Source organism: Plecotus auritus, assembly GCF_963455305.1.
Source record: "Plecotus auritus genome assembly, chromosome: 2".
NCBI lineage: Eukaryota > Metazoa > Chordata > Mammalia > Chiroptera > Vespertilionidae > Plecotus > Plecotus auritus.
This window is the reverse complement of record NC_137771.1, coordinates 72,709,436-72,731,702: the sequence shown is the minus strand read 5'-3', so window position 1 is coordinate 72,731,702 and position 22,267 is coordinate 72,709,436. Positions and strand designations below refer to the sequence as shown.

The window sequence follows — 22,267 nt, the reverse complement described above, 5'->3', positions numbered from 1 at the left end:
AGACAGACATAAGAAAAGACTTTATAGAGGACATGAAAACCAAATGGGATTTTAAAGATTGAGTAAGAGTTGGTCAGAGAAACAAAGCAAGGTAGAAAAAAGTTCCTGATATATGAGTGTAGAGCTACAAATTGGTCAGCAAAGTATTGAGATGAGAAATGGAAGATGAAGTTGTAGGGATAAAGATGAATAAGAGGCAAAGAGCCTGGCTCAGTGGTTGAGTGTCAACCTATGAACCAGGAAATCATGGTTCGATTACCAGTCAGGGCACATGCCCAGGTTATGGGCTTGATCCCCAGTGTGGGGTCTGCAGGAGGCAGCTGATTAATGATTCTCTCCCATTATTGATGTTTCTATCTCCCTCTCCCTTCCTCTATGAAATCAATAAAAATATATTTTTTTAAAAAAGAGGCAAAGAGCTAAATTCTATCTTGCAGTTGAAGGGGAATCACCAAATGGTTCAAAACATGAATTTATTTTTCAAAATATCACCTGTTAGCTGTGTAGAAGAGGAATTAGGGGAACATGAGAATGAAGAATGAAGATGAGAAAACTACTATACAGCACAGATGAATGATGTAAAGGAATTATGCCAGGAGAAAATGAATGGTGACAGAGAATAAGGATAGAATTAAAATATATTTAGGTAATAAAACTGGCAATAGTTGGTGACTGGATGTAGAAGGCGAAGGGAATAAGCCAGGATCTCTCCATTATTTGGTTTGGACAACTGGGTGCTGGTGATGCCACCAACCTTTAATCTATATCTGTTCTTCCAATTTCCCTACTATACTCCAAACATATTTCCAAAGGTCTCTTTGATATGGCTTTCTGAACATTCACCATGTTCCTCCCTTTCAAATGACCCAAGGTTTGGCACCACCTTCTATGTTTTCCTGTCCCTGTTCCTCCACATGTAATTGGTCACCAAGCTCATCAATTGCCATATGAATCCCTTTCACCTTTTCTATTTATGCCACCATTATGTATCTCCAACTATTACAAAATCTCCTGGCTGGTTTCCTTGTTTCAATTTCTCTTTCCTCAATTCAAAACCTAAATATGTTGATCCTTTATTTAAAAATAAAAACACCAATGGGTACACCTGAAACTAATATAAAATAATACTAGATGTTTAAAAAAAAAGCCCCCCAAAAACCAATGGCTTTTCACTGCCTCCAGATACATTCCAAACTCTTTACTGAAAAAAGGCCTCCATGATTTAGTGTCACTTTATCTATTTACCCTCATCTGCTGTCACTCTGATTGCCTGCCAAACCCACAATCCCCTCCTAAATAAAGCTGCCAAATTTGTTTATTATTTATATACTAGAGGCTCGGTGCACTAATTTGTGCACCAGTGGGGTCCCTCAGCCTGGCCTGCAGGGATCGGGCCGAAACTGGCTCTCCAACATCCCCCAAGGGGTCCTGGATTATGAGAGGGCACAGGCCAGGCCGAGGGACCCCACTGGTGCACAACTGGGGCTGGGGAGGGACCGCGGAGGGCTCCAGGGTGTGTCCGGCCCGTCTCATCCAGTCCCAATCAGCTGGACCCCAGCAGCAAGCTAACCTACCAGTCGGAGCATCTGCTCCCTGGTGGTCAGTGCACGTCATAGCGACTGGTCAAACAGTCGGACACTTAGCATATTAGGATTTTATTAGTACCACACGATCCTGATACTCCTAACCACATCTGAATCGGCAACAGACTGAGCCAAGGTTAGCCATCAGCCAATGTGGTAGTTAAACAAGTAAAGTCTGGCAGAAACATTCTATAGTAAACAGGGACCAAGTGATCGCACTCTAAGAGTTGCAAAGCTGACCCAAAGTGGAGTAAGAAAAAGAAATGTGTGAGAGAAGTAAAGATGAAGGAACAAAGTTACTGGAAGATCAGTTTATATAACTAGAAAAGGCAGACTGGGTTCAAATTCTGGTCATGTCACCTTGGGCAAGTCACTCTAATATCTCTGGAGCCAGACTGCCAACATTCTTCTTCCAACTCCACTGCTTGTCCTCTAATGCCCAGTTTCCTGGTATGCTGAATGGGAATAATAACCAGATTTACCTTACAGAGGAGTAAATAAACCATTATATATCAGCCCAGGGTCTAGCTCAGGGGTGGGCAAACTTTTTGACTCGAGGGCCACATGGGTTCTTAAACTGGACCGGAGGGCCAGAACAAAAGCATGGATGGAGTGTTTGTGTGAACTAATATAAATTCAAAGTAAACATCATTACATAAAAGGGTACGGTCTTTTTTTTTTATTTCAATAGTTTTATTCATTTCAAACATTTTAACAAGAATGTAAACACTAATTATTATAATTTGAAACTTCAAAAAATGGAGGAATCATAGCACAATAACATACCTTATATTGAAGATGGCAAAGGCAAAATAAAATTGCCTAACAAAGGAAAGGCACAAAAGCCTTTCAAATTAAACTTAAATATAATAAAATAATTTAAAACTAAAACAAATAGAAAAGAACAAAATGTGTAAACAGTAAATTAAACATTTTCTTTAGTGCAACTTCCAAATTATGCCCGGGATGTAGATGTAGATGGCAATGTAGACTGGGTTGAAAGGTTTTTGGTCTTTAAAACATCAACTTCAGTGGGAACAGTGTTGTTGGTCTCCTTTTTAGCTAATGCTCTGATACTGTGCTCTCCAGGGGCGTGTCTCCCTACATCACCACGATAACGTGTCTACGCATTCCCAGGGTGATGTTGGGGGACACGTCCGCGGGCATTACAAGGAGCCTCTGGAAAATTGAGAGGTTGTTCCTTCTACTGAATGGGCGGATATAAATCCTCCCACTCAGAAGAAGGAGCTGCGGCCGTGTTTCCCGACGTTGCCATGTTAACAATGCTGCTGGTGAAGGAGTGGAGGGGAGAGCAAGAGAACCCTCTGCTCTTTCGGCTCCACGGGCCGGATAGAACAGCCGAGCCGAACGGGCCGGATCTGGCCCACGGGCCGTAGTTTGCCCACGGCTGGTCTAGCTAATAGTTGGATGGCAAGAAGAATTACATATTTTTACTACAATTGTCCTGAATAATGGTCCATTTTACAGTTGCTGTTATATCCCCAGCAACTTTCCAATTCTACATCAGATCACAGATTTGGCTTTTTTTATGTTGAAATTGTTTCCTGTTTTGCCTTACTTCTCCATATATCCTAATGCAGGGGTGGGCAAACTTTTTGACTCGAGGGCCACATGGGTTCTTAAACTGGACCGGAGGGCCGGAACAAAAGCATGGATGGAGTGTTTGTGTGAACTAATATAAATTCAAAGTAAAGGAGCGGAGGGGAGAGCAAGAGAACCGGATAGAACAGCCGGATCCTCCGGCCCACGGGCCGTAGTTTGCCCAAGGCTGTCCTAATGCCTCAAGTAACCCAGAGGTGTTTCTGTTCCTTGCTGTTTAGAAGAATCTAATACAACTTGCTTTCTGAGACTATATCAAGCTCTTTCCAATCTCCATTCCCCTTGTTTAAATACTCTGTGATTTCTCCCTTACTAATCTCTACCTAATCAATTTTAATCAACCCCCAGAGATCATTCAGATGTTACCTTATAAAGCTTTCTACAACTCACTGGGGTCCCAACATCACTTTTGTTTGGTTATTCTCTCTCACTAGAGTGTAAACACGAACACCAAAGCCATATCCTATTAATATTTGATTCTACAGGAGCTTGCTCTAACAGAGCCAGGTAGGTGCTAGCTACTTCATTAATATTTGTAAAATAAATCAATGATATTGCTGTGCTTGAAGAATATTAGCATTTAAGGTGGCTGGGTGAGCATGTGAAGTTTTTTTGTAATTAAAAAGATGCTGCACCTATTTTTTAATTTTCACCTTTTTATAGAGAGTGGGAGGGGAGTGACAGAGAAGAGATACATCAATGTAGAGGTACATGCCCTTGACCGGAACCGAACCTGATACCCTTCAGTCCACAGGCCTACACTCTATCCACAGAGTCAAACTGGCTAGGGCCTGCATCTATTTTTCTTTATTTTCAACTAGAGGCCCGGTGCATGAAAATTCGTGCACACAGGGGTCCATCAGCCCAGCCTGCACCCTCTCGCAGTCCAGGACCCCTCAGGGTATGTCCACCTGCCGGCATAGGCCCGCTCCCCAGGGGATCGGGCCTAAGCTGGCAGTCAGACATCCCTCTGGTAGCCCGGGAGCTCTAGGGGGATGTGCGACTGACGGCTTAGGCCTGCTCCCCGCAGTCAGATATCCTAGCGCTGTGGAGGAGGCAGGAGAGGCTCCCGCCACCACCGCTGCGCTTACAGCCATGAGCCCGGCTTGTGGCTGAGCGGAGCTCCCCCTGTGGGAGCGCACTGACCACCAGGGGGCAGCTCCTGCATTGAGCGTCTGCCCCCTGGTGGTCAGTGCATGTCACAGTGACTGGTAGTTCTGGTCTTTCTGCCCCTAGGGTCAGTTTGCATATTACCCTTTTGTTATATAGGACAAGAACTTGGGAGCGCAGGGCCCTGTCCTTAACTGCTGCTAGAGTGAAGATAAATTGTTCACCTGCTATACTTTTAACCTAATTTTCTTTATATAAATTAAATATGTTATCTTCCTTAAATTCATGACACTTTTTGCTCACAATACAGCCAGAAGAATAAAGTCACTGAAGAGGAGCACCTTATCCTTAGAGACTCACCCTAGAAACAGAACAACTTCAGACTTGTTTTTTCCATCTTTTCCATCCATCCACCACTGGTGGAGACAAAGGAGCATCTCTGGTAGATAGGCCCAAATTAAAAGGAAATGTTTTTAACCTTATAAAGTTCATTTTTATAGCTGCTGGAGCCTTTTAAGTGTGAGTGAAAGTGCTTTTTAAAATGTAGAAAGCTGCACAGCTGTTAGTTATTAGTAGTAACTGTGTTTACTCTAGTTCAGTAGTTCTCAAAGTGTGGCTCAGGCCAGCAATATCAGCATCACCTGAGACCTTGTTAGAAATGCAAAAACTTCAGGCCCAACCTGGACCAAATGAATCAGACCTATGGTCTGGGACCCGGTAAATCTAAATTTTAACAAGGCCTCCAGGTGATTCTGATGCACATTAAAGTTCAAGAATCCATGTTTTGGTGGAAATGAAAATTAGCTAGAGAGTACTTCTAAGCTTCATTTTCTTTAGAAACTGAGGTGACTTTAGCTGGATTTACCATAGTCTGGGTTAAGTTTCACAACAACCCTCCATCTGCTTGGGTCTGCAGGGAGCGCGCAGCTGCTGGGAGCTGTAAAGGGTTCTAGGTGGAGAGGGGAAGCCAGGTCGCAATAGGGAGGTATTTCTATGTCAGCATTTGTGATGAATTGTTTAAAGAGAGCTTGGAAGAAAGAGACCTCCAAGGCTCCAGTAACTTGTTCTATTTTTCCTCATTCTAAATATTCATTTTTTTTCTGCCTAATTTTATCATTTTTCTTAAAACTGCTTAAGCTGAGCAAAACGTGTACGTTTCAGGACCGCGAACCCTGGAGGCACCCCGACCTTAGCGAGATGTCTTTCAAGACCTAAGCCGTGTTAGAGTATTTTGGCATAAACTGGTGCTGCACATAACTATGATATTGATTTTGGTTTTCTTTTGGAATCTGGTGCGTGGTCTCCGAGCAGCTCGGGACTGGTTACTGCGCGAAGGCGAACCGCTCCGTAGGGAGGAGACTGCTGAACACCACACAGCGGCCTGAGGCGCGGAGAACAAGGTGGGGATAGAGCCGGAGAGGAGCCACAGCTTCGGGGGCGGAGGTGGGCGCGCGAAGAACTGAAGCGGCTGAGTTCCCGCCTCCTCCTACCTGAGCAGGTCCTGGCTGAGCTGCTCCGACACCAACGCCTTCAGCCGGAGCCGCTCACACAGCCCCTTCCTCTGCAACCCCTTAGTGCACGCTGCAGGGGACCCCACAAGTACGGCCGGGGCCGCGCCGCCCTCCCCACGGCGGGCCATGTCCCGCAGAGGCGGGCGGCGCCTGCGGGCTCAGGGCGCAGCCTCACGCCCCACCTCCGGAGGAAAGGGGCGGCTCCAACCGAACGCTCGGCTCCTACCGGAATCCGCCCCCTCGGGGAAAAGGTGGACGCCTCCTGTCAGTTTGTAGATGGTCCCTGACGGCAGCCGAAATGCAGTCCGGGACAACCCCGGAGGCGGGGCAGCGCCGCCACGTGACCCGGGGAGGCTGTGCGCAGGCGTAGTAGCTGTGTTTACCTCAGCCGGCCGGTACCCGGCTCCTCATTGCTCCAGGGGCAAAGGGTTCCCTCGGGACTAGCCAGTCCCTGGTGTTCCTCATCCCCGTTCCTCTTCTTTGCTTTCGGGTTGTTGCTAGAAATTCATTTTCATAAATGTTTTATTGAGAGCTAAGTTCTAATCAACTCTTGCAGCCTTTCTACACTACGTGGGATGTCAGAGCACCCCCCCCCCGACACACACACACACACACACACACACACACACACACACACACACACACAAAAGGTTCACAAGACCCTTCCAGCGGCCAGAGGCACTCCCTTACTTAAATGGCTTTGGGCAAGAAAAGTTGGGGGTTCTGGGGTGCAGGGGAGATTATAAAATCAGCAGGAGTCAGAACACTCCTGAGTCCCCTGCAGAGGGTGTGTACAGAATCTAGAGCAGCGCATATAATTGCTCTTGGACTTTGGCTGAGAAATGTTGGGTTATATTACAGCACTTTGCTTATAAAGCCACAGAATGACTATGAAGAGAGGAGGTAAAGTTGTAGGGACAGAGCCTTTGAGTAGGAAAGTTGGAGGATTGAGGAGTTACAGAATTTTGAATATTTTGGCCTGAAGACAATAGTGGAATCATTTTTAAAGTTTTTTAATTTTAATACTGTACTTTCTCCAAAGGAAGAAAGCTCATTCGTTCTGTTTCATTCGGAAGCTCTATACAAGGTAATGATTAAAATACTGATTGCTTGGAAAATACACGGACCTTGTACCGTAAGATTGGCCAAGAAGTAGCCATTTCTCCAAATAATGCCCTTCTCAATTATTCAGACACCTTAATTAAAATGTAACTGGATAATTGATTCTTATTCCTGTAGAAAAGAGGAGTGTCAGAGATAATATACACTGAGTGGCCAGATTAAGATCTCTGAATGCATAATAATCTGGCCACTCAGTGTGTATATGTGTGTGTGTGTGTGTGTGTGTGTGTACACACACACACATACACACTAGAGGCCCAGTGCATGAATTTGTGCATGGGTGGGGTCCAGCCAGCCTGGCCAGGGGGAGGGTACATGGGCGGTTGGCCGGCCTGCCTGCTGGTGGAACTCTTGGTAGAGGGGACAATTTGCATATTAGCCTTTTATTATGTAGGATATATACTGAGTGGCCAGATTATTATGCGTTCAGAGATCATAATCTGGCCACTCAGTGTAATGGTTAATATTTATTGAGTGCTTATTAGGTGAGAAAACTGCCCTACCTGCTTTATATGTATTAATTCAATTAATCCTCACAACCACCATTTAGGTAGGTACTGCTATGAGCCCAGTTTACATATAAGGAAACATGCAAATTTAGATGATAAAAATGTAAAGAAACACGAGTGAAAACATGAAAGTCGGGAAAATAGCCTTGATTTTGGGAGGAAGGAGAAGGTTGTAATTATGCTTGGGGGGCTGGGGAGCTGGAAAAGTTTTATGTATTGATCCAAGTGTTAGTGACAAGAACGTTCATCTTGAAAAATATTATATTAATGCCCTAGTGCAGTGGTCGGCAAACCGTGGCTTGCGAGCCACATGCAGCTCTTTGGCCCCTTGAGTGTGACTCTTCCACAGTGCGATTGAAACTTCGTGGCCCATGCGCAGAAGTCGGTTTTCGGCCTGGGCGAGTCTATTTTGAAGAAGTGGCGTTAGAACTCTCAAGGGGCCAAAGAGCTGCATGTGGCTCACGAGCCGCGGTTTGCCGATCACTGCCCTAGTGGGTTTGGCTCAGTGGATAGAGCATCTGCCTGCAAACCAAAGGGTCCCAGGTTTGATGCTGGTCAAGGGTATGTACCTTGGTTGTCTGGGAGGCCTTGGTTGCAGGCTCCTCCCCAGCCGGACCCTGGTCAGGGCTCGTGCAGGAGGCAACCAATCAATGTGTTTCCTCTCACGTCAATATTTCTCTCTCTTTCCCGCTCTCTTCCAATCTCTCTAAAAATCAATAGAAAAATATTATTGCGTGAGAATTTAAAAATAATTAGAAGAAAAATATTACATGTATTTAATATATATTATATACTTATGTATTAACTGTTAGCTACAGATTGGTTTGATCTGTATTTGTTTTACAATAAAAATAATTTTGTGTTACGTATTATGTTAAACATTTTGAGTTAAAAGGTAGAGTATAATAGCCCAGCCCATATGGTTCAGTGGTTGAACATTGGCCTATGCACCAAGAGGTCACCTGTTGGATTCCAGATTAGGGCATATGCCTGGGTTGTGGGCTTGATCCCCAGTAGGGGGTGTGCCAGAGGCAGCCGGCAGCTGATGGATGTTGATGTTCTCTCTCATTCATCCATGCTTCTATCTCTCCCGCTCTCTTCCTCTCTCTCCCTAAAATCAATAAAAACATATATTTTTAAAAAACTGTAGAGTATAATAAATGACCCGGAATTCCGCTTCTGGTCTGATGGAGGGGGCTTTGCTGAGGGTCACATTAAGCTGCGAGTGGTTTCAGGGGCGTCTTTAAGAGTCAGCAACATGGCAGAAGACATCAAGACCAAAATCAATAGCTACCCTTTTAACAGCCACTTCAACCAGAAACTGTTAGCCAAACTCCCTGGACCTCCTCCATGTGAGAAGGCAATGACCGCTAGAGGGGGTGATGTCTCCATGTGCAAATGGTACCAGCATGTGTGCAAGTCCCTTCGCCCCATATCCTCGGACCACTACGGGGCAAAAGGTAGTTTCCTGAGAAGATCTGAACTGGTTACATCCCACCCTGGGATCCTGAATCATGGGTTAACTAATATTGAATACTTGCTGGAAAAGGGAAAAATAAATAAATGACTCTGATATTTTATATAGTTCATTTTCTAATTTGATACAGTTTTAGAGTTAAGCAGATGTTTGAGTAATGTACCATTTTTTCAATAAAGATATACCTTGGCAACTACTTTTAAGCGAAAATCTCTTATTCACATTACTATTTTCCAGTACATCTTAAAACTTACTGTATTTGAATTACATGTGTGCACTATTACCATAGAAATATTTGTATCCTCCTCAAATTCAGAAATGGAAATCTAATCCCCCATGTGATGGTATTTGGAGATGGGGCCTTTAGGAGGTGATCAGGTTATAAGGGTGAAGCCCTCATGAATGGGGTTAGTAACCTTATAAAAGACACTCCAGAGAGCTCTCCCCCTGGTTTACTAGATGAGGACACAGCAAGAAGATAGCCACTCATCTATGTACCAGGAAGCAGGCTCTCACCAGACACCAAGTCGGCCAGTGCATTGAACTTCCCAGCCTTCAGAACTGTGAGAAATAAATGTTATTTAAATTACTTAGCTATAGTATTTTATTTTTTTTTCTTTCTTTTTTCTTTTAATAAATCTTTATTGTTCAGATTATTACAGGTGTTCCTCTTTTTTTCCCCCATAGCTTCCCTCCACCTGATGCCCCACCCCACCCCATGCCCTTACCCCCCGCCACTGTCTTCATCCATAGGTGTAAGCTTTTTGTCCAATCTCTTCCCGCAACCCTCACACCCCCTCCCCCCTGAGAATTGTCAGTCCACTCCCTTTCTATGTCCCTGATTCTATTATATTCACCAGTCCATTCTGTTCTTCAGATTTTTTATTCACTTGATTTTTAGATTCACTTGTTGGTAGGTATGTATTTGATGTCATTTTGTTGTTCATAATTTTTATCTTTACCTTTTTCTTCTTCTTCCTCTACTTAAAGAACACCCTTCAGCATTTCATGTAATCCTGGTTTGGTGGTGATGAACTCCTTTAGCTTTTTCTTGTCTGTGAAGCTCTTTATCTGACCTTCAACTCTGAATGATAGCTTTGCTGGGTAGAGTAATCTTGGTTGTAGGTTCTTGCTGTTCATCACATTGAAAATTTCTTGCCACTCCCGTCTGGCCTGCATAGTTTCTGCCGAGAAATCAGCTGATAGTCGTATGGGTGCTCCCTTGTAGGTAACTAACCGTTTTTCTCTTGCTGCTTTCAAGATTCTCTCTTTGTCTTTTGCCCTTGGCATTTTAATTATGATGTGTCTTGGTGTGGTCCTCTTCGGATTCCTCTTGTATGGGGTTCTGTGTGCTTCCTGAACTTGTAAGTCTATTTCTTTCACCAGGTAGGGAAAGTTTTCTGTCATTATTTCTTCTAATAGGTTTTCAATATTTTGCTCTTTCTCTTCTTCTGGCACCCCAAAAATTCGGATGTTGGTACGCTTAAAGTTGTCCCAGAGGCTCCTTACACTATCTTCATATTTTTGGATTTTTTCTTTTTGTTTTTCTGGTTGGGTCTTTTTTGTTTCCTCATATCTCAGATCTTTGGTTTGATTCTTGGGGTACATTGATCTACAGTTGAGTTTCTGTATATTCTTTATTTCAGACAGTGTATGCTTAATTTCTGACTGGTCCTTTTCCATTTTTTTGGTATTCTCATTAAGATCCTTAAAGGTCTCACTAAGTTCCTCAGCGGTTTTTAGAAGATTCTTGAGTAACCTTATAAATGTGGTTCTGAACTCTATGTCGTCTAGTAGTTTGCTTTCCTCCATTTCTCTCATTCGTGACATGTTCCTTGGTCTCTGCATTTTGCTACTTCCTTGTGTTGATGAGGTGGCTTTGTGTGGTAGGTGACCTATAGGGGCCAGTAGCTCAGCCTCCCCAATCACTTGAGGTGGACGCCTTTGGTACACCCCTTTGTGGGCTGAGTGCAAAGTCTTGGTGTAGTTAAGACTTGATTGCTGTTGGTACACTGGGAGGAATTGACCTCCAGGCCAATTGACTGTGAGGACCCACTGTGTCTATAATGGAAGAACTGCTGCGCTGGAGACACGCTTATGGTGCAGGACTTGTTTCAGTGGGGCTTTGGTGCTCACTGAGTCTGCCTCTTGAATGTGTCACTTATGGATGTGAGGAGTTGAAATCTGGTGTCTCACACTGACCACTAGGTACACTGGCTTCTGGATCTCCAATGGGGTGCAGGTCAGCTACTGTCTGAGGCCACCCAGCAGGCACTACAGCGAGAACTACAGTTTTCTCCTCTTTGCTTGGGGTTTGGAGGTTTTGGAGCTGTCTGACCAGGCTGCAAGTTTGCTAGGTTAAGCTGCGCTAGGGCAGACCATTCATATGCTAAAGCCGCTGCTTGGAGCTTGGGTGGGTTTGTAGATTGTGCGGAGCGGGGTCTCAGGGCGTCACTAGGCTAGGGCGTGGCAAACAGCAATGGCTGCCAGAAGCCGGCTCTGCGGCTCCGACCGTGTCCCCGCGTCCGTCTGGTGCTCCAGCGCAGTAAACAATTATTCCTGCGCGCAGCCCTGCAAGCAAGCCTCCCTCACTTTCCGACCCCACGGCAGACAGTCCAGCTTCTCCCCGTAGGAGTTTGGGTCCCCCGCGTCTCCCCAGAAACTGGAGTTCAGAGTAATCGGGAGCTTATCTCCCTTCGGGTTGAAAACAGCAGCACTCCCGATTCGCGCGCCTCCGTACCTCAGCTTTTCCGCGCTTGTGCACCCCTCAATGCTGTTTGCTCTTTCCTTCTAGTTGTAGAACTTCCACTCAGCCAGCTTTCCCGTGGTTCTGGGTGATAGACGTTTTGTCTTTTAGTTGTAGTTTTGAAATTGTTGTGCGAGGCAGCAGTTTAGGTGTTTACCTACGCCGCCATCTTGGATCCTCAATCTTAGCTATAGTATTTTAGTTGTGGCAGCCCAAATGGACTGAGACAGAAGGGATTATGAAATCTCATTTAATGATCTCCTCTTCTTGGGTGAGACCTACATGGAAATTATCTGAAAACAATCGTTTTTTTTTCTTTCCCTTTCCTTCAGCTTTCCCCATCTGCTTACCTTTCCCCCATTCATTTCTTCTTCAAAACAGCAGGAAGCTAACTAATGAAGTTTAAGCTTTAGGGGCCCTATTTGCACAAGCTCATTCCAAATCTCTAAGTAAGGTCCCTAGAAATGTGTCTACTTGAGTATGTTTTTTGAAAAGTTTGCAAAACTAAGAGATGTTGACCACAAATGATCAAGACTTACCCCTTAGTCAAATGTCCCCTCATATCTGATGACACTGAGTGGATACAGGCAATTTTGAGACTTAGCCACAGTGAAACTAAGTTGGGGATACAGTAGTTTAGATTAGCAAGGAATCTTTATTGGTTCAAAATCACTTCCACATCTAAGTAAGTTGCTCCCTGTTCTGGTGTAGAAATGGCTTCTAGGAATACTCGTTGATTCATCCCATGTGGTGACATGAAGTGACAGAATCCAAGGTCACATCATTATGTGAAGATGTCTTATAGCAAAGGGTGCTGGAAGTATATGGATAGTGAAGGGGATGCACAACAGTAAGTAGAGGCTTCAGTTCTCATTGGTGTCTAGTCAGAACAAAAGGATTATTCTCAGTAATGCAGAATATGCAGTTTTTCCCTTTCTTTGAGAATCATACAAAAATAGAATTTGTCAGAATTCCTGTATTTATAACCTTTGTTTATGATATTAGCTTTCCAGAAGTTGTAGTCTGGCCCAGCCGGGTGTAGCTCAGCAGTTGAGCGTCAACCCAGGAACCAAGAGGTCACCGGTTCAGTTCCTCGTCAGGGCACATGCCCAGGTTGTGGGCTTGATCCCCATTGGAGGGCGTGCAGGGGGCAGCCAATCAATGATTCTCTCTCATCATTGATGTTTCTATCTCTCTCTCCCTCTCCCTTCCTCTCTAAAATATATATATATATATATATATATATATATATATATATATATACATATATATATATATATATATATATATATATATATATATTTTAGAGAGGATATATATAGAAGTTGTAGTCTGTTGTGATTTCTTTTCTCATTCTATATAACACTTCCATACCTAAATAATAATAATAATAATAATAATAATAATAATAATAGACAGCCATACCATATATAACTGTTTCAATGGTATTCCCAATACTATATCTTTCTCTCTGTTTTTATTTCCTCTTGTAGAATAAGAACATTTGGGCTACTTTGAGAAAGGGTAAGGAGGCATTTAGCCTGCAAATCTTTTTTTAGAGAGAATAAAAATAATTTAATGTATTTATTTATTGCCAGTGGAGCTCTTAATGAGATATTTTCTCTGCAAACATGAGGGAGAAATGATGGGCTATAATGTTCCTCTGGCCTTACTTGAGCAAAATAAAGGCACTTATTTTACTTACTTGAAGTACTTCATAATCCCCACTGTTTCGGTCCATTTGGACTGCCATAACAAAAATACCTTGTGCCTTTATTTTACTTACTTGCTCTGAGTAAAATAAAGGCACTAAGTAGAACCATGCTAGGTGAACAAAGTTTATGACTGGATCTCTTATTCTTCTACCACTAAGTTACACTGAAATAACTATATTGACCCTGGAAGGATGGCGTCTGTGGTGCAAGAGTGTGACTCTACACAGGGGTCCTGGGGGCTATCCCCTCAACTCCCTCCCCAGAGCCACAGACCCCAGTTTCTCCTCACACAACTCTGGTCCCATCTGGCCTCCCTACTCTGGATTCCAGGAGTTGTGGTTCAGGCATAGCATAGTAACTTCCATTGAACTAATCCTCATACTGATAATAATTTTAAAAGCTGAAGAAATATGTAAGAAAATAAAAATTTGAAGGCCCTAGAGAGGAACCAAATTAAACAGAAACTGGTGGCTATGATCCAAGAAAGGGAGCACACAGATGTCACTAATCAGAATCCCCGTGCCCTGCCGGAAACCAATCATTCTACCACTAATAGAAAGATGTGGCCAGGAAACTGGGAAGGCTGGTCAACAACCTTAATTGTTTTGATCACTCACTGTTTAGTTGAAACATTGTTAGCTGAAGCAGCCTTCACCTCTGTTTGTTTCATGTAAATTTCTGTTATTGGAATTTCCTACCTAAAGGTTATGGGCGTATCCCATAGTCTCAATAAAAGGGATTGAAAGGCCAGAGCAAAGGGTAGTCCTTCCACTAGAGTTGGGCTCCCGCCTGGCCCCCAATATTCCCAAATTAATACTTTTCCGAGTCTCTTTTCATTTGTGTGCGGCCTTCTCCAGAACCCGAACCCTGAACAGGAACCCTGAACCACGCGGGACATGAAAGGGGTTCCCACATTTGGCGCCTGAACTCGGGACTTCTGGAGGAGATGATATTTTTCGCCTAAGAGCGAAGGAAAGGAAAAAATTCACCTAGAAAAAGGTGAGGGAGGTTCACTGCACACAAAGCCCACGGACTAGCTGCAGAGTCGCGATCTGTAAGTAGGGTGGGAACGCCTTTTTCAGCCAGGCTAATGGGGAAGAATTAGGTTATAAAATAATGTGGTTTCTTATGCAAATTAAAATCTTAATTGGTATTTGGAATTTAAAATCTGTAGTAAGAAATGAAACTCCACTGCTGAAACCACCTCTGGTGTGGAGAAATTCAAAGGTGGCAGGAGAGGGCAAGGCTATCCGCTCTCCTGCAATGAGATTACTTAAGGTTTCATTTAAAAATTATAAAAGAACTCGCAGGGAAATGCAAATCTTGGCCAAATTGGGTGCTAGTTATAATTTTGGAAAGCGAAAAAGAAAGAAAAAATTTAAGATCTGTCTATCTTTTAAGCATGAAAAGAAATTCGGCCAGATCTGTTGCTGAAACTTGCCCCAAAGTAAGCAGGATGTTGTTATTAATCTAGGAACTGCTAAATGTTTGACTTGCCAGCTTTAAAAGTACAAAGTGCAAATTAAATTGGGAGAAATTATATAGTTGTGGTAATTTAAATCATATATGGGCATATATATATTTGATCATTTTTTCCATGTTAAAATTTCAAGGCTTTAACAGAGATGATTCTTGGAAAGCTCCAAGGGCCCGGAGGAATACAGGAAATTTGTTCTCTCTTCTTAAAGGAAATATTTTTGAAACTTAACCGATTGATACTTGAAATCACATGGAAAGCTTTATCAAATAAAAATTAGTAACTATATTTTACTTCTAGATGTTATAAAGTTTTTGGCCTTTAAAGTAGGGGACTATCACTACTTGCTCCTGGGAGAGGTGCAAAAAAATGTAACTAGACTTTATCTATACAAAGAAAAATTGACAGCCAGTTTGAAATTGAATTGCCATGACCTAAAGCAAAGAATATCCTTACATGATATTATTCTACAATGTCATTATAATTTTTGACATTTACAACAGCATATTGTACAATTATCCCAGACAAACTTACAAACTAATTCTTTGCATGTTAGGCAGCAATTTAAAAAAGGACATGAAAGGATTTAGTCTCTTCCAGAAAGGAATTAAGGCCTCCCTGGGAAGGCACTTGAGCATTCTATACTGGCCTTTTTGCCAAGAGGGACCCTCCCACAGCTGTTGCCTGAATTTTCTGTTTATGCTGAGGTTGAAGCCTTGTGATGGCTGGTACCATGGATCTGTCTCTGGCCCAATGGCGTGAGCTGGGCCCTCTCTGGAGAAGAAACCTGGGTTCCCCAAGATATGTGATCAGTGCCGGGACCCTGCCAGCAGGCGAGAGGATCCCAAGGCAAGTGCTGGGCGTGGAGGCCATAGGGGCATAGGCTACCAAGGAGACAGAACTGAAGCTCACATCACCCTGCTTGGCCCCGGAGGATGGCTGGTTAGTCAATGACGGGTAAGACTCCTCAAGGGAGGGGCAACCTAAGACAGGCACAGTCGCAGGGGGCTATCAGGAGAGAACTTGGGGATCAACAGAGGTGGGGCACAGTCCCTCACCGCCCCCCCCCCCCAGCCTTGCAGGGGCTTGAATCCTCACCCCTTCTGAGGGACGTCTCCTGCCCCCATGGCTGCTTCGTGCTTCCCATGCCCAGCTCAGATCGGGACCCAGGTAACAGAGCCCAGCTCAGATTGAGATCCAGCTACATACAAGAGACTTGGCCCAGCTCATATTGAGACCCAAGCAACAGAGAAGTGGCTAATGGTGACTGCCCTATATCTAAATCTAACCTAAATCTAGGAGTGCTCAGGGCTTTCTCAAGGATGCATATAATCCTTTCCATTAATTTTTACAGAGTAAACTAAAATTGTTGTTAAAGTATTAAATTTGACAGAAAATTTAATTGTACAAGAGGCTGTTCCTAAAGTATTAACCCAAAGTTATTAAAAAAAAAAATTTCCAAAAGCCTCCATTAATCAAAAAAAGGGGGGATAGTGGAAAAATAGCATGTAAGGAAAAATATTCTGCAAGAAAATTACATCTAGAAAATTTTTACTTTAAAAAATTTTCATTTTCATTTGTAATGCTAACAGCAAGACACCAATGAAAAACATACATGGTATCAAAATAGGCCAAAGGAAAATCGTTTGGGCAAAAAATAAAAATGATCCCAAGTAAAATTTATAGAAAAGATTCCTTTATTAACTTTTGGTCGAGAGTATGTTTGTATATTTTCAGAAAACAACTCCAAGACCATGTGGATTCCTGCAACAGAGAGAAATTGACAGTAATCCTCCAGCCATGAAGACAAAGAGGAGAAACAGTCTAGAGATGGAAGACGCTGACAACACCTTGCCATGCTAGCAGTCAGCAGCTGTGCGATGCAGCAGGTTGCCCAGGACCAAACCAGAGAGGGTCAGACCTGCCTTACCACCATTTGTTCACCATCCAGATGTCATTGCTGACATGTACACATAAGGAACTGTTTGACACTGAAATGGACTTAGAACTGTTGGACATTGAAACTGGGACTCAGAACTGTTGGACATTGAAATTGGGACTCAAACATTTTTGTTCTTATGTGTTTATTTCTGGTCTGCAGATACAAGATTTTTTTTAAGGAAAGAAACGGGGCAGATGCCGGAAACCAATCATTCTACCACTAATAGAAAGATGTGGCCAGGAAACTGGGAAGGCTGGTCAACAACCTTAATTGTTTTGATCACTCACTGTTTAGTTGAAACATTGTTAGCTGAAGCAGCCTTCACCTCTGTTTGTTTCATGTAAATTTCTGTTATTGGAATTTCCTACCTAAAGGTTATGGGCGTATCCCATAGTCTCAATAAAAGGGATTGAAAGGCCAGAGCAAAGGGTAGTCCTTCCACTAGAGTTGGGCTCCTGCCTGGCCCCCAATATTCCCAAATTAATACTTTTCCGAGTCTCTTTTCATTTGTGTGCGGCCTTCTCCAGAACCCGAACCCTGAACAGGAACCCTGAACCACGCGGGACGTGAAAGGGGTTCCCACAGTGCCCAAAGGAGACATCACCCCTGTGCATAAGGAAGCAGAGAAAAGGCAACAGTGCATTCCATGTACTAGTATGTATATCATGATAAACTCACAGGCTGACAGAGGGTGGACTCACATGGACTGATGAACAACTGGTGGTGCCATTGTCAGGTACTTTTCATATGGAAAAAAATACAAAATAGACTATAGAATCGAATCACCTTACATGACAGAATATTAAACACATATATTTCATATGTCCACATACTGCTTATTTGCTCAGAGTAAACACAAAGGTTAGCAGTTCACACATTTAACATTCTGTTGGCTATTCTGTCATCACTGCTAAGAACATGTTTGCACTGTGTACATTTGTTAGATTGTCAGTTACTGTTAAAAACCCATAATGGTGGAGAATCAAAACAACCCAGTTAAAAATAGCTTTCGTGATAAAAAAAAAAAAAAAAAAAAAAAAACACAAAAAAACAACTACCATCTAGAACAGATGAGAATTAGCTATTCTGGACATAAGGGAGGGGCAGAGAAGAGTGGGCTGTGAGGACAGCAGTGGTTGAGATGAACGGGATTTTTGGACTGAAACATGCGGTGTTCCCCTGGGCAGCATGACTTTCCCGGATTCTTTGTCCATTGGAGTTAAAGAATGGAACCACGGATGGAAGTTGGTATAGCAAAGGTGGAAATTTATTGAAGAACAAGTACAAACTCCCAAGTAGGGAGGGGGAAAGAGTCCCACCGAGTTCCTTTTTCCCGGTTTATAAAGACTACAGTTTTTGTGCCTTGATATCTTCTCTGATTGGCCACTATTCCCCTTTGATTTGGTCACTATAGCAACTCCTGAGCTCAAAGATCAAACCCCACATGGGATGTGTGAGGCCCTCCTTTATTTTGCAAATATAGACCTTTGGCTACTCCCAGTTCCCTTATCTTATGGAAATGTAACATCTGCCTTTCCCTTGTCTTATGGAAATGTATCATTGTGCAACTCTGTAGCCCTGTGTTTTTTCCATGGACCCCCTTAATTTTAAAAATTACCTAAACCTACCTATTTCAACCTTAAAAATTCCTATTTCACCGAGGGTGTCAAGATTACTCCTGACACTTCTCTATGGCTGTTCGTGGGGCAATGTTCTACCTCTTCCGTCACCAGCTTTCTCCTCAGACACAACAGTTACTGCTTCACATCGCTACACATGACACGTCCCTGTATTTCTTAGATTCTAAAGTACACATGTTCTCATCTTTCACATATCTAAAATAATTATAACATATCTTTAAAAACAGGTATCAAAAGCCCTAGCTGGTTTGGCTCAGTGGATAGAGCATCAGCCGGCAGACTGAAAGTTCCCAGGTTTGATGCTGGTCAAGGGCACATGCCCAGGTTGTGGGCTCAATCCCCATTGTGGGGTGTGCAGGAGGCAACCCATCAATGATGCGCTCTCATCATTGATGTTTCTATCTCTCTCTCTCTCTCTCCCTTCCTCTCGGAAATCAATAAAAAAATGTATTTTTAAAAAAGAAATTCTTTAAAAACAAACAAAAAGCAGGTGTCAACAATTGTTTTATAATAGAAGTACACATTTAAGGAACTTCTTCCTTTTTCCCTGAAATTATACTTCTTAGTATGTTAAATCAAGGAAATGAGGTATTTATTAATACTGCTGCTATAGGGGGCAATTCTATCTAATCTAAGTTTTATTCTTAAAAAAAAAAAGAAAAAAATTAGATGCTATAAAGTCTAATTGAAATATACATGCTTTAAGTACATTTTAAATATCATAATTAAGTGCCTAGGCCACTTAGAGTAAACACGATTGTGTTTTTCCGCAAAGAAATATTTTTATTTCATAGCATCTACCTGGAAAGTACTTGCACCATTTTCAGGGCTGACTTAAACCTTGAAATACAGTGATTAAAGTTGTTCTTGTGGTAATGTATATACATAGGCTGCCTGGAGTTCTAAATATGACTTAAATAGATTGGCATATTCTGGATGCTTCAAAGCAAATTTCCTAAAGTTCTTGTATGAAATGTGCTCTGAGTTCTGTCTAGCTATTCCCTGAAAGAGACTGGAAACATCAAGGTCGGTCACTCCAAAAGCTGCCTGAAGTATAGCAGCCAACTCCGGTTGTGTTATGAAACCATCCTCATCAAGATCAAAAAGCTTAAATGACATTCTCAGAATCTTGTCTGTGTTGGCAGGATTGCACAGGACAGTCAGCCCTACCACGTACTCTCTGAAGTCTATGCTGCCATCGTTATTCCTGTCAAAAAGGGCAAAAAGTTGTCTGAAGGGCTCTGAAATTGGGAGTTTTAAATAACTTGCAAATTCTTCAATTCCTATCTTCCCTCCTTTTGAGGCAACTGCGATTGCAGCATATTCATCCAAATGCTGATGAATACTATCCCAATCTAACTTCAACTTCTGGCTAATTTTTGTAAATTCCACCAAACCAGCTTCCATGGGTAGTTGAAGGTTACCTGCGCTGATCATTAGTTTGCAGTCTTCGTAAGTGTGGTCTGTCACGGGCACCCCCAGAGCATTTGCCATGTTGACCCTCACTGAATTGGCAAAAAGGATGGGGTCTTTTTTTTCTTGGTCACTTGGGATGTACACAGGCATAAACTCTACTTCCACCCTGGTGAAGAGCTGGCTCAGGGTCAGCATGCATATCTGGAAGGCTGTAAAGCCCTGCCAGGTCCAGGTCACCGTGTCCAGGCTGTTCGGGTACCTGAGCAGCACTGGCTGCACGGGAACCCCTGGGGAGAAGGCCCCTAGTTTAAAAGTGATCAGACACGTGCGATTGGTACACACTCCTTCTGGGAAAATCATGATCTGTGGCCACTCCCCTTTGGCTGTCACTCGCTTCAGGATTTCATCCCGGGTCGTCTTCCTGGAGTTGGGGTCCTCTCGAGTCACAAGCACCGGCTGGGTTGACAACAGGAATTTCCCAGCCACTGGGATCCGGGCGTTTTGACTCGCAGAGACCACGGAGGGTAACCCTGCCACCACACAGGCGATGGCATCGAAGAAAGTGGAGTGTGGAGCTGTAACGAAGATGGGGGCCTCGTTTAGGGTTGCCTTTTTCCCTTTCACTTTAACCAGGAACCCTAATACGAGGAAACACGTCTGAAACAAGAATCTGAGGGGTCGTTGCACCAGTTTTCTTCTCCAACTCTTGGCGGGCTTGCCTCGGTGAGCAGAGTGGCCTATGGTGGACAGCATGGTCACGGGCCAGAGGAAGACGAAGAGGACGGCCATGCAGGACACCCGCACCGGCACCAGCACAGTCCCCAGGAGGAGGATGGAGGCCCAGCGCCACGCGCTGATGTGCGTCTGCTGCATGAAGGGGTTGGCCACCGCGGGCGGGTACAAGGACCTGCTCCTCAGTAGACTGCCGGAGGACTCCCATCCGTCCACCTCCCAGTCCGAGGAGAGATGAGACATGGGGCCGACTCTTCAGTGGTCTCAGGAGGCCAGCACCTGGGATCTGGGTGGGCCCCCAGAGCGCACACCTTCCCCCTTCTGCTCTTTCTGTTCACACATCATTAGAACTTAGAGGCAATTGTGTGTTAATAGGATATGATGTATTACCCTTAAAATCCAAAAAATTTTAAATGGTAAATGATGTAGCAGGAGGATTAGAATCATATCAACGGGACAATATTCTTTGCTTTTTGTAAACATCTTCTTTTTGATATATATATGCTTAATAAATTATTTTCATATAAAAATTGCTGATGTTTATATTAAGCACATAGTATATAGCTACTAGGGCTATATTAATTTAAATATATGAATCTTAATGACAATTTTTACTGTGAGATGTTTTGGCAACTGGTAAGTCAAATTCATTTTCTCTCCCTACAATTGATTTCTACAGAAACAGTAATATCTCTTTATGTTCAGAGGTTTAACTGGTGGCACCTTTATCTTTTACAAACACTCTTCTACATCTATTGAAAATTAGACTATATCCATTATCATAGGCAGAATTAGCCATGGAACGTTTGATTCATACTCTTCATATTATTCCACATGAACCAATCAGCATTTCAAACAGACACAAGTAACAACAGGAAACCTTACGATTACCTTTGTCAGTAACAAGTTTTCATTAAAATAAATCAGGATTATTCATTGCGCCAACCACAGTCAACATCCTGTCTCTTCCCTTTATTGTTGTCTTTTGGAAGTGATCAATGGGAAGCATAATCAAAGCTGGTGTGAGCCAGGCTCTCCCTATACTTTGTAGCATTTGCAACCCAGACAGTGCTATATCGAATATTCCTGTGTTCACTAATTCCTAAGTTAAATTCCTTTTCTTAGAATTAAAAGTTGAACTGAAGGTTTCTGAGATATGTTTCTATTTCTTGGAGCATACCAGGTTTGCTCCATGACCCTTCAATCTGCAGGCCAATGCTTTAACCACTGAGCCAAACCGGCTAGGGCAATGTGACTAATCTTTCCTATACATGTGTGGACACCAGAGCCTCTAAACAGAATGTGATCTGTGTAAAGATTATGGGTTTTACAACCAGATGGATCTAGTTCAGATCCTGGTTCCAGCACTGTGGTCATTGGCCAACCTCATTTTCACATCTGTAAATTGTTGATACTCCCTACCTGGGAATGTTGTTATGAGGCATAAGTATAATATATAGAGAACAGTGGGCTTTTATTAGTAAATACAAGTTGTTAGGATACAATGATGAGAATTCTTAGGGACATTCTTCTTTCTTCTGTCACTATCAGAACTATGCTTAGGGAGGGAAACATTCCTTTCACCAAGGGAGCACAAATGTAGTCTCTAAGGGGCCATGGCTTGGCAACACCAGTGGTTGTCTCCTTTGCCAAGGAGAGCAACCCAA

General features: G+C 43.1%; 2 protein-coding genes across 5 annotated transcripts in view; both read right to left on the bottom strand.

The window, feature by feature from the left end:
* LOC308242985 (epoxide hydrolase 4) overlaps nt 1-22,267 on the bottom strand; it is a 157,694-nt gene that overhangs the window by 97,544 nt on the left and 37,883 nt on the right. Inside the window, exon 1 of one of the 4 annotated variants that reach the window (XM_080657907.1) lies at nt 5,804-6,136. The exons of 1 other annotated variant lie outside the window; for it this stretch is intronic. In XM_080657907.1, the coding sequence (XP_080514033.1) occupies nt 5,804-5,952 (149 nt within the window). In that variant the 5' untranslated portion in view covers nt 5,953-6,136. Of the gene's footprint in view, nt 1-5,803; nt 6,137-22,267 lie in introns of those variants that run through there. 2 more of the 4 variants (XM_080657909.1, XM_080657908.1) reach the window with 2 other exon arrangements.
* Nucleotides 19,308-20,846, bottom strand: LOC308242585 (lysophosphatidylcholine acyltransferase 2B-like; the record flags this gene model as incomplete). Its single annotated transcript, XM_080657066.1, has 1 exon — nt 19,308-20,846. The coding sequence occupies exon 1, from the start codon at nt 20,841-20,843 to the stop codon at nt 19,308-19,310; it is 1,536 nt and encodes a 511-aa protein (XP_080513192.1). The 5' UTR covers nt 20,844-20,846.